The following is a 13,164-nucleotide window of genomic DNA, read 5'->3' on the forward strand; positions in this document are numbered from 1 at the left end:
AAAAGAAGATCACATCTATCTGGTCACAAATATGGTTTATGCAAGGTGCAAAATGATTTTCATCCTTCATTTGTTGAGTAAACTGGTGACAGATTTAAAAACAAAACAAAAAAAGCAAGGGAAGGGAAAATACTGTCAGCTGTCATAAGTGGTCAGCACAGGTCATATAAACACATGCTGGCTTGTAGAAGAATGAAATTTCTCATTTCTAATTAGCATTTTGCCAATCAGTGCAGGTGAAGTTTGGCAGGTGCAGCTGCTGGTTTCTAGGTTGACGCAGGAGTGTCACTTTCACCTGAAAGTAGATTTGCTTTTCAGATAGACTGAATGCATGCATGAATTAACACATCTATATCATGGACTCTTATAATCTGTTAGTGCGTTGTCATTTGGTTGATTGCAAGTTATGAGCATACCTCATTCTTGAGTGACTTGCTGATAAACGTGGTGAACTCCTCCACAGTGCTGACCTGCAGGTCATTAACTGCCAGAATCTGGTCGCCTTTGTGGAACAGACACACGGTCTGTGGCTGTCCCGTCCACCCAGACACACTGACACACATACACAAAGAGAGGTTTGAGTTTTCCAAGCACTCTGTAGCTTCTGGCTCTTCTATTTAGCATACCGCAGAAAAAGGTTTTCACAGGACTGTATACAGTCCTTTAAAAATTTAAGTGCATGCTTACTGCTTCCATGGGCATTTCATTTCATTTCATTAGAGGCCAGGTGCCTATAATCGTATGCACTTGATCATCAGCAAGTCTGAGCATGTTATGAAAGCAGCTTTGGCAGTTTTCATGAGCATTTGTGTGTTAACGCAATGCCTCAGTCTTCTAAAGAGTGGAGGTCCAAGCAAATTCACTCCAAGAAATGACAAAAAACACAAGATCTACATCTGAGATTCTACAGGTCTCAGTTAGCATGTTAGATGTTGGATGAACAGATGAGACCGCTATTCAGTGGCACGCAAAATATCAGCACAAACATATCAGAGAAAAGCAATTAAACTGACACAAGAAATAGCCTAATAAAATCAAACATGCCACGAATAAACAATATTAAGCCTCGTCAGCTGTAAAAGCGCAAGTCAGGACAAACAGTCCAACTGTGGCCAGCTTTGCCAGTGATACACAGGATTAAACGAAACCTGATCAACAGACCTGAGTAAATATGACACAAATGTCTGAGATTTTTGTGTTTCCATAAATATTAACAAGTTGGAAAGCATTTAGTCAAACATTTGACACTACATCTTCCAGTTAGACCAGGCTTCTCAGTTATCTGACTCAAAGCAGTCCTATGTGAATACATTTTCAGTTTGAGGATTGTTGGATTTCATCCTGATTTTTGATAAACCCACCTGGGCTTCCTATCCACCTCTGTTAGGGTCAGGTAGTTTTTAAGGTCTGCCTGTTTCACCATAATATCCCGCTCTTCTGTTCTGTGGTCAGAGCTTGAAAGAAAGACAAAAGACAACAACATCCATTGTTCTATCAAATCTTTAAAGGTATGACTCAAATCAGTTCAAACTGTGTGATCTTTCATGCTTTAATATCACGTTTATAACTTGATTGTCCATTTACTTCAGTTAGTGTGCACTGCCTTCTGAAATACATGTCTTTCACATCAATCTCTCTGTCAATACTTGAAAGAAAATTAAAAGACAACAAAAGCTTTATTAGGGAGTGTTATATCTTGTATCCGTAAGAGAAGTACATCTAAAGCTAAAGCTAAATCTAACCATCCAGCTACCTTTCCTCACAACTTGAATTTATATTATTGTACTCATTAATTGTACAAATTTTCCCCAAAAAAACATTATGAAAAATACACAGTTTTAATCAAATTAGTTAACAATAAGTGAAATGAGGGGAAGATCGCAACCTGTGAACAACAAAAGCAAAGGGGAAGCACACAGACTAAATATAGACCAGGAAGAGAAGAGTAATAAGTAAGACAAAGGCATTAAAAGGTCCCATATTAGAAAAAAAGCATTCAGCATAGACCATGATGTCACTGAAATGGAGACATGGGACATGCATAGACATGAAGACACAAAAGAAAACGATAACAGGCAGGACTCTTACACATAGCCTATTTAAATTCTTGGCTAAAACTTCAATGACTTGTTGTTGTTTTGTTTTGAAAGACTGCTTATCACCAGCTGTCATCGCCTTCTTGTAGAAATCTCCAGAAACCACGCCAACCAGTCTAACATGTCAGCATTCAATTCTGGTTAAGTCAGACTGCGGTGACAACTTTTTTATTTTTATATGACAGACATTGCTATAGTTGGGTTTTAAAATGCTACTATGTCCATGTGTCATGTAAAGCAACTTATCCCTAATACAGGTTAACACCTACTGGCACATTGTGTTTGCTTATTATGAAACTGAATTAAAAAAAAACAACTTCCTGTCTAATCTCACCTCTCACTGGAGTCATTTTTTTCAGATGCATCCAATAGTTCAACAGGGGACATGGCACCATGGTCACTAGAGCTGCTGCTTAAATCTGTAGACCAGCGTTTACTGTATAGCATAAGGAAATAAAACACCAGATATTAGTAAATGTGTAGTCTGGCTGCATACACTTTGCATGCATACAACAACAGTCATTGGCACTGTATTGCAAGTCTGGAATGGACAGACATCCACATTTACCCCCATGATAGTGTCTTTTGCAGTTACTCAAAAAAGAGGACCAAATGTGTCATAAATGCAGCATGGACGAGGCAAAACATTCAAAAAGGCGAAATGTAGAAGCAGTGGAGGAGTGGAGTTTTTATACCACACTGTAGAGACAGGGAGTACAGAAGCAATCTTTCAGTGTTGCAGCACACCAGTTAGCCACATTGGTGTGAAATGGAATAATTACTACACAGGTCAGTATCACAGAAATTTTAGTAAGGCAAACAGCAGCAGGAGATAATGGCTAAAAACTGGAATAGGCAAGAAACACCGGTCTGTTGCGCTGGTGATCAGCGTGGGGAGATCAAACTGACTGGTTTAAACTTGCTCTGCAGAGGAAAAACAAAATCTAAGACTCCACCTCAGATTGACGCACTTAAAATTTTTAGTTCCTTCTAGCCTCAGCCTGCACAAAGAACATCATTGTTAAACAGAAAGGCATGAATGCAAGAAAGAAACAGTTTATCGTCAGTGCTTTAAATATAGGATGATGATGAAACCTTGTATTGTTTGATGGGATTCCTTTTTATTTATTAAGAAAGACATCATGACGAGTGAGTGATTTGCAGTATAGGAACCCAATCCTCTGCAAAAAGCATAAAATATTTGTACAGGACAAAATTCAGTTTAATTGAATTCTGTCTGTAGAGTGCAAAATAATAATAAGAGTCACCTCAAGGCGCTTTATACTGTAAGGTAAAGACTGTAAAATAATACAAAGACTCGCCTATAAGGAAGCACTGGGCGACAGTGGGAAGAAAAAACTCCTTTTTAACAGAAAAAATCTGTTGTGATCGGCTGTGGGTGAGGGCAGGAAGACAGAACAAAAGAGACAGTTTACCAGGCAAGCTACCCGAGTTGACCTTTTCACAATGTTTTTATTGTACGCAAGCCAAGAGGCTTTTACATAAGAAGCAAAAGGACTTAAAAAAATTAATTTGTGTAAATAATCTGTAACAGACATCAACAGTAGATAATGCACACAAGTAAGTGTAGTTTAAAAGCGCCTTTGGATTCACGTACAGATAACACAGATTATGTTAAACGGTTTCACCCAATCTGAGAGATATATAATTGATATGTTTAGCTTATATATCGGCCTTTTTCAGTTGTGCCATAACACACATTCACAGCCTAACTGTAAATGAATCAGTAAAGATGTTCAGTCCAAGTGTAGAGGCAGAGTTGAGTTGAGACACAACTTATTTCCCAAGATAAGAAGATATGTTTCATGTTGTCAAGCACATTTGTTGCTAAACTGGCTCTGAAACGCTGCCTTTTATAAATTCTTGCCTCTTCCTGGAGTGTAAACAGTTCCGTGCGCTAAAAATAAGTCTGGTTGTTGTCAAGGTGTTTGTGCCCGTGGCACCACAGTTACCTGTGATTATTATTTTTGTAGGGTGCTCACAACACATGTCACGAAGGGCTCCAGGGCACTGATATAGAAGACTGAAGTAAACAAGCCAAACAGAGATAGGACCACTAACTGCGTGAGAGCTACCTGTTGTTGTCATCATCTGGCTCCTCAGCAAACGGTGGCAGCGGGGACACCTGTGTCTTCATTTTGTCAAAGGTCTGAATGACGGTCCTCATCAGCGTGCTTTTGTTAGCGTCTTCAACTTCATGGTCCCTAGAGGCATTTGGTACGGTTACCTTTTCAGCAACCATAAGCAGTTAGCTATCATTATTATTGTCATTATCTTAAAAAATTCTGTATGCTTACTCTGGCTGAGCTGATTCTTCAATATATTTGAAGCCACTCATTGTTTCATATCTAAATGAGAACAAACATTATGACATGTTTTAAAGAAGTCTGTATGACAATGGAAACATTAATTAATACTTACAATGCTTCCACACTGTTGCGTCGTTCCCCACTTGGTGGTCCATCTTTATTCACATTCTGTGCATAATTAGAAAAAAGAAATTGGTTTTACTAAAAGTCTTAGTCACTGTACTTTTGATCAAAGATGTGATTCATCATTTGTCACATATGCTACGAAACTGTTTATCTTTAGTTTTTGTGCTGCTTTTTTTTCAAACCTGGACTTTGGAAAACTCTAACATGAACATATTCTATTTGTCATTTTATAGAGAAAACACATGATTGATCAGGCCAAAGAATTAGCAATGAAAATAATTTTTAATCCCAGTTGTACTTTTTGTGGTCTTGGAACTACATAGATTGGTTCCTCAGGCTCAGATGCGCGTCTTTTAGGATCCGCTTGCTCCTGTTGAGTAAGATGCAAAGCAATAATGCATACAGTCAAGTCTAATTCTCAAATGGAGAGAGGTAATTTTGTTTACTATCTACGAAAAGTCAAGTGAAGATGTTGCACCTCGGGTTTTTCAGTGACATTCTCCAAAGTGTTTGAGGACGGATCGGACATTGACCGGAATTTTAGGAATCCCTGACAAGTAAAATCACACACGCACACATTCAAACATTTGCATTGTCCTGATAAGACAAACCCCATAAAAAATATTTTATGCAATTGAGAAGCGTGGATTGGAAGAACAAAGAAAATTGCAGAAAGAAAAAAAAATTAGGATATAATTTAGCGTTTGGATGCTTTCTGGTTGAGAAAGCATGAGGCAAATTAACACAGAGCTTTTGGTGACCAACCTTTTCAGCCTCTGCGAAAGAATTCGTCTTTCTGATGAGTGGTTTTGAAATTACCTGTAAAAAAAAGATTTTTTTGTTGTTATTTTTGTCATAGAAGGAGGCACTGTATATTTATATCAAGGTTATCTGCTTCCTTTTCTAGAGATCAAACATAGAAGTAGTATAGCTTGTTTATCTCAACACAAAGACTGGAAACAAAGGAGTTTGCAGGCGATTAACTTGTTGAACGTACAGTTTATTATCTTTCTGTAAACCCGAAATACTCTGACAGATAATAAAAACGTGACTTTTTATTTTTTATACAGATTTCGAATAAGATATACGTCGGATAGCTGCTGGTAGGTGGATTTTGTTAACTGGCAAGCTGTTTACAGTCTTAACTAAGCTGAGGTAACCAGATACTGACTCCATGTGAAGTGAATGTATTTTTTTTTTAATGTCAAAGCTTTCCTCAGATGCTGTGCATGTGTTGAGTAGATATCGCCAAGTAGATTTTGAGTATTTACCTCAATCGTTGCCTGCTTATAAGGGAACTCCTGTAGGAGCAGGATAGTCCAAGTCAGTGACAAAAGAAGCAAACACTGCATATAATTAAATTGTATTTATTATTTTTATGAAAAAAAAGGTTAAATGTACCCCTGAAGAGGAGAGTTGATGAGGTCGGCTTTTCATTGCATCAAACAGGTCAGAGAACCAGCCATCCACATCGTCGCTGGAAGAATAAAGGATACCAATGAAGGTCTTTTTAGGCTCCACAAATGACAACTACTGGGTTTAATTTAAAATTCAATACCAAAACTAAACGCAGAGTGGAAATAATAACAATTTAGTAAAAAGGGGCAATTTAGTTTGAGCAAAGCCGTCACCAGATGATAAATGTTACTAAACCAGAAAGCAGCATTATGGTGTCTTTTTGATTGTTGAAACCTCCTAAAATAGTAATAGGGTGTGAAGGGCAGGGGGGAGGTGAGAACGTGTAATTGAAAGCCTGTTGTCTTGGTTTTGCCATTGCTGACTTTCAAATTAATGCAGTTTACTCTTACAGGAACATATTATGAAAGTTGCAGGAACCGCCCCCCAAAGAAAACAATATAAACCAATCTCTTTTGAAAAAGTTACACCCATTAAAGTTGGCTGCTTTTATCCACACTTCAGATGAGTCAGACATTGTCATAACAAAATGACTGTAGTTTATTTTGAAAAGCATTTATGATTCCTTTTTTTGTTTTTAATTCTGTATTCTAGGGGTCCATACACACAACAGCAGTCAGTACTTGGGCACAACAGACAAAAGAAACAGAAAAACGCCACATGACAATCTGCACTGGGGTTTGCCTAGAACTTTTACAGGACAGTGTAATAAAATGCATGCCAGCTTTATGTAGCCCATAAAGCCCTGCTGACTAACCTGTTCTCCCCGACAAGGAAGTACTCCCGTTCCATAGCCTTGATGAAGAGCACACAGGAAGGGGAGCATTTAAAGCTTTTCTGGATCCAGGTCCATTTTGGATGATGCTGCGGACTCACATGCAACACTGAGACCCTGATGGGCGATTGAAAAAAGTTAAACCCTCAAAAGCAGAGCTGCCCTATTTGCATCGTGCCACTTCAAATTCTAACATGTATGTAGATGAAATTGTATTTTTAGATTTGGTATTTTAAAAGTTCAACACACATTTGTGTTGGTGAAAGAATATGCTGGAAAACAAAGGAGAGAAAAGTATGCTGGTTTACATTCTCAAAGACCTTAATGGCTTAAGGTGAGCTTTTAAAGTGTTATGCAAGAACTTACTGTGACAAGTCTATTTCTCCAGCTGCCTTGTCCTTTTCCTCTCTTCTGAAGTACTTGAGCTGATATTCTGTGTCACTGAGCTTGAACAGGATAAAGAAACGTTTCTTCCATGCTTTCTGCAAAAAAAAAGGTTAAACAATGTTTTGTACTTTTCACAAAGAACTGCAAATATAAGTACAATTACTGGATCACTGAGTGGGTTATATTACCTCTGTTGTCATCAGTTTTGGAGGAGGAGACTTATGCAGGTATCCAGCTCTTACTTCTGTCACTGCTTTGGGAGGTCCATAGAACAAACTGCCTCCAACTGAGGGCAACAAAAAGGCTGTTTAGTAGTTTTTTGCTTAATAAAGGTGACCTTAAAGATTCGCCTTATTAACAAAATAACAAAATCTGTATTTCCAGGTCTATGTTTGTATGTTCTTACATATTTTGCTGGTATTCAGCAAAATATGTAAGAACTGAAAAGTTTTAATTCCTGCAAGTTGACAAAATGAGCTGTTAATAAACGTGTCAGATTTGTACATTAGATTCTGTCTTTGTCAGATTAACCTTCTGTGCTCATCTGCAAAAACAGGTTTTCTAATACACTGTAAGCGCTGACAAAACACCAGGAAATACCAGCACCAAAAACAAAAAACACCCATCAAGTTTCCCAGATCTCATACAATACCTGGCTTCATTTTTACACCAAACCTTTGAAAAGATGAAGATGATAACATGAGAATGTATCACTCTCTGAAACTCAACCTTTCAAAAAAAAATTAAAAAACTATCCTTATTATGCCCATTCCTCTATAAATGCACTACATAAAGGCAAAATCTATTCAAACACAAAGCTTATGTCAAGAAAAACGTCGTTGAATTTAAACACTGAGAAAAAATGCCCATGTGCAAGCACAAGAGGGAGGAAAGTGAGTCGTTTACAATCAGCGAATTCAAAGTATGAACTCATAAAGAGCATTAACCTATCTCACTAACTTGCTGTTGAATGGACTTTAAACTATACAAAGACAGAAAAACTACTAATTGCAACACAAGTACAGCATAAGTATTCTTACCTGTGGAACAGCTGTTCACCTCGCACTCTCTCTGGCAAGCTGCGCAACTGTTTAAGAAGCCAGGTTGTTTGTTTTTTTTTATCTCTTACAGTGACCGGAAAAATCTAATATGAACTGGAATTTCTGGTTACTGGAGTGACAACTCCAAGTGCACCTTCTCGGAAGAGGCGATTCCAAGAAGATATGCTCAAAGCATTACAGCTATTGCCAGTCTTGGCAGTGGCAAGCGGCAGAAATGAGCTTCCTCCGAAGGGTGGCTGGCTTCTCCCTTGGAGATAGGGTGAGAAGTTCGGCCATCCGGGAGGGGCTCAGAGTAGCCCTGCTATGTGGCTGATACTCCACATCGAAAGGAGCCAGCTGAGGTGGCTTTTTTTTCTATTTTGCCAATACCCACAAATCTTTTTTTCCTAGTGAATCCAGTTATCTTAAACATGATGCAAAATGCATAAAAGCCCTAACAGGTCACATTGATTAAGATTGATTAAGTCTTTATTGAAATAGGCCCCCTTCTGACCATACACACATGCAGAGCAACTTAACCCCTAACCCTAACCCTTTACTTGTTATTGGATCAATAACAAAATTTGTAGTGTGGGACAGCACTACTGTGAATGAGGGAAAGTGTGAATGTTGAATGTTTTTGTTGAAACTTCAGGTTATTTATTTCTGTATGATACTTCTTTATAATTACACAATAAGAACAAGTAGTCTGATGTCCTGTAATCATTAAGCTATCCGATTGTTAAGTGATGACGTGACGAATCCTACTTCCGGGCCTAAAGTAGTCTGTGTTTAATATGGCTTTTGTGTTGTTAACATGTTTAATGTTATGTAGCTTAGCAGGGCCAGATGTGTGTTGCAGACTTTGCAGATGTTTCCTATGATGTCTCATGTTAATTGCTGGAGTGAGGTTCATTTAGGTCAAGGGGGCTGCATCTGTTAAATAGCAAATCAACATTTCCCAGCATTATAAGACCGAATCAGACCCTTATCCCTCAATCCCTTGAGACCGATGCCTGCAAGGGCAATGGTCTGGATGGGAATGAAGGTGTTTCTCCTCCAGGAGGAATCACAGACACATACGAACACATACAGACAGCTAAGAGAAGCAGCGCCCTGACCCGATTTGAGAAAAGCCTGACACTTTTTAAATAGAAAGCAGCAGAAAAAAATAAATAATGGCCTGTGATTGTTGCAGTGACAGTCTTGGAAACATTTTAATGCATCCATCCATCCATCCATCTGCTCCCGCTTGTCCTTTTCAGGGTCGCGGGGGAGCGCTGGAGCCTATCCCAGCTGTCATAGGGAGACATTTTAATGCATTAATGCAAAACATAAGGAATTCCCCACAATCTGTCCATCTAGCTCTGTCATTGAATAAAAAATTGATTATTGGGATTATTGGATTTCCTGATAATTACCCCATCAACAACATGATAAACAATTTATCTATGTAATCAAAAAATAAAAACTTAATGGGACTTATGTCAACATATAATCTTCATAATAACTTGTTTGCTGACTGGATGAAATGTGCACAAAGCAGCTGTCACTATGTAATCAATAACATAATGCTTATGTGACTCAGATTATCATCCTAACACCCAGTATGATTTATTGGACTAGTTAACGAAATAGAAGTTTTACTCTGCTGCAGTCCAGGGAACCACATGTACACTTAATATACAGAGCCATCATCAGTTTGTTTTGTTTACAGAAAGCTCAAATAAATGTAGTTTTTATGAAAATTTGTTGCTATGATTAAACTATAAGAATTTGAGTTGGTGGATGAATGGATGGGCTGGAGCCAATCCCAGCTGCCATAGGGCACGAGCCATTTGTACCTGGCATGAAGGTCCTGGGTCATGGCAAGAATTTTTTAAACAGGTATTAACAGGAAGAATTGAATTTTTTCTGGCAGCAGGCACTCATGTGTGCACTTGATATATAAATAATTAGGCACTGTCCATGTTTCAAAAACTTCACAAACTACTTCAAATGTGCATGTGGGTCACAAGTACTCTCACACATGCATCAAGGCCAGTGTCAGGCTGGTATTAATAGAGCTCCTAGGGGCTTCATGTTTAGTAGGACATGGAATAACTCTTCAGAAAATCTGACAGTTTAGCTGTCTTTTTGACCATCTTTGCCAGAAAACTTCTTGTGTTCAAAGTTTTTAAGGCACTAGTACAGTAGAGGCAGTAGGTGACATATATTAACCCAAGCCTCCCCTTCTTTGACAAGAAATGGGGGGGGGGGGGGGGGGGGGGGGGGCAATAAGAGCCCTTGTGGTTGTGCTGCCTCTGGTTAGTGAGGTTTTAGTAGCACTTCTGTAAGTACTGTACTTCTGTATTAGCAAAGTTGGTGGGAAGGGCACAGCTGACGTAGGGCGCGTCCACTTTTCAAGAAGACTTTTCAATGACTTTGATTCATTTCATGGTGTTTGGACCTCTTTTACCTGGAGTTCTTGAACTCTTTCTTTTAATTTTCTTCATATTTTCTGCCTGTATGTATTTCAGAAAATGCTTTTGAAACATCAGCAGCACCTGCAGTGGCAAAGAGAGGCATAGCGGCCAGTAACTGGCAGCCATGCAGGTGGAAATAACAGTATGTCTATTGTTCTCTTTAACTTTTAAGTGTTTGGGTCTCAGTAAAAAGAATACAATACAAATACTGATTGACATCTGGGATTAGTTTATAATTTTGTTTGCATTTGTTGCTATTTATCTGCACTAGTGGACTGCTTTCATATGCTGAACCCACCTGAACTTGGTCAGTAGTGTAGTTTAAAAAAATGAAAATAGGAAGAATTTGATTTTGTATATATAATCAAAAAACAGCAATTTTCATCCAAACCATTTGTATCATCATGCCAAATACCAAACAACAACCTAACAACTTCTGAACAGAAGTCTTGACAAAGGACAACTCTGGAGGAGATTAACAGCCACCATGGATCATTTCATGCTTTCACAAAGGCTGTACAGTGATCACCTCTAATACTCATAACCCACATACAGACTTGCCGGGCAAACATCCAAGTTCCCTCCCAGAGACCTTTCCACAGAGGCTCGGAAAGTTCATCTACTCGAAGTTGGAAAGCATTATCAAATCTCCCTTCTTTAGGAAAAATAAACAAAGAATACATACGCAACAGTCAGACCCCCAACCACCCCTCTCAGCCAAAACAGGAAGCTGATCCAAGAAGTTGTGCTGTAAAGTTTGATGGACCAGTCTATATTAATTTCTCAAGCTATACACAATATCCTTAAAGCTAATTTTAATAGTTAGGAATCAGCCTACCAAGGCCTCTGACTTTGAGTGTCATCTCATCTAAAAGCACTCAACGACTCAGCAGCTCCCTCTGCAAGTAATGGGCTTACAAGAGAGTCAGCCCAGGCAGGCACCAGAGACTCACCAAAGGCCACTTCTTCCAGGTATTGTTCCAGGGCAGGGACCTGGTGTCCCTATTAATGGCAAGGTTTCTGGGTTGTTTATGTATTTATAGAGCTGTTATGAATCATTCTTGCTTTTGGCTCCTCACACAGGACAAGATTGCCTTGGGAGACCCTTCCCGAGGCGAGGTGCCCCTGCTAGCTAACCTCCTGCTGTCAACTGGGGAAGCAAATGGTGCAATTCATGGAGAGGTGCACTTAGATTAGAAATTTAGAATTAAAAATCATTTTAAAAATATTAGATTAGGTATTTGATTAATACATTGACAGTTTAGTTTTCAGCACAAAGATATTTGCAAGTGAAACATTTTAACAATGTTTTGTTTAATAATGTTTTTCTTCTTCACACCAAAAATAAATAAACAACTAAATAAATCCTCATTCTAGTGTCTTTTCTTTGATGTTACACTATGTTATGAACTTTTGAACTGGCCTCCTTTTCTTGCACAAACATTTATCACTGTGACCGATTTAGTGCCTGGCATGCCTGAAAACAAAGCTCTGCCTACAGTTTGATTTCTATCCAAGACATTTCACTACACTTGTTCTTGAAATTGTAATCTGCTCAGGTGTTAAATCCTTGGCCACTTTAACTTCAGATAAAGACTAGAACAGGAAAGGATCAAATAAACAAGAGACAGGATGACGCAAAGTGAATTGTAGATGGCCCGAGGCCACAGAGGAGCTAGAAACTGGTCAACATCACTGCTGAGGAAAGTAATATTCAGGTAGACATAAAGTAAAGAGCCCAGCTTGTGCCATTGAATTTCAATGTATATCTCTCTCACTGGCATTAAATAGCATTATCATATGTTCTTTGATATATCTTTAACAGGATCTAGAAACAGTCACATTTTCTGAGGTAACAGCTTGCTTCAAAACCTCTTTGTGTGAGGTATATATTACTCACATGTGACACAATAGGTACCTACAGTACAATATTTTAACAGAGTAGAGTGCCCAGACATACCAAACATATTTTGGGGGAAATACCGAAAGGGGAGAATACCCTGAAAATCATGTTGTGGCGTTTACCAGTACCTTGAGCCACTTTATTTACTGCACAGCCTGTTTTTCCTTACTGAAAACAAATGGAGCATTTCCTGGTGCAGTGGAATGACAAATCGATTCTTAGTTGACTAACAAGATCCAGTGTTTAGATTAAACCTCAAAGCAGAAACCTCTGGTTAGAACTTTGATTGACAGATATTAAAAACACCTCTTTAGCTTTTCATTACTTCTTTAATCTCTTTCTTTTGTGTGAAATTGGAATTTCTAAGACACTGAAACTGGCTGATCCAGACCTGACTGAAATGGATGACTTCAAGATTAAACAGCTTCTAAGTCTTACATCAGTCTATTGTTGTTCATCAGATCTTACGATCCTGTCACTGAAAAGATGTTGCAAGCTATGAGTTTACCCAGAAATAAGAAAAGATAAGATAAACCTTTATTAGTCCCACACGTGGGAAATTTTTGGTCACGGCAGAAAGTACACGAACAGTGAAAACTTAAGAGAAAGAAGAGAAAAACAATAGA

The 13,164-nt window shown here is 38.5% G+C and overlaps 1 protein-coding gene across 1 annotated transcript; it reads right to left on the reverse strand.

The window, feature by feature from the left end:
* Positions 1-25: 25 nt before the first annotated feature.
* On the reverse strand, positions 26-10,037 carry LOC308391147 (pleckstrin homology domain-containing family S member 1-like; the record flags this gene model as incomplete). Its single annotated transcript, XM_080873615.1, has 17 exons — positions 26-295; positions 417-552; positions 1,362-1,454; positions 2,431-2,532; positions 4,193-4,321; positions 4,415-4,465; positions 4,539-4,594; positions 4,851-4,922; positions 5,031-5,102; positions 5,318-5,371; positions 5,824-5,853; positions 5,954-6,029; positions 6,726-6,860; positions 7,110-7,225; positions 7,319-7,416; positions 9,157-9,227; positions 10,015-10,037. 17 exons carry the CDS (start codon positions 10,035-10,037, stop codon positions 209-211), a joined length of 1,401 nt encoding a protein of 466 aa, XP_080729741.1. The 3' UTR covers positions 26-208.
* Between the last annotated feature and the right edge of the window lie 3,127 nt (positions 10,038-13,164).

This window comes from Rhamphochromis sp. 'chilingali' (assembly GCF_963969265.1).
Source record: "Rhamphochromis sp. 'chilingali' genome assembly, chromosome: 22".
NCBI classification, from domain to species: Eukaryota; Metazoa; Chordata; class Actinopteri; order Cichliformes; family Cichlidae; genus Rhamphochromis; species Rhamphochromis sp. 'chilingali'.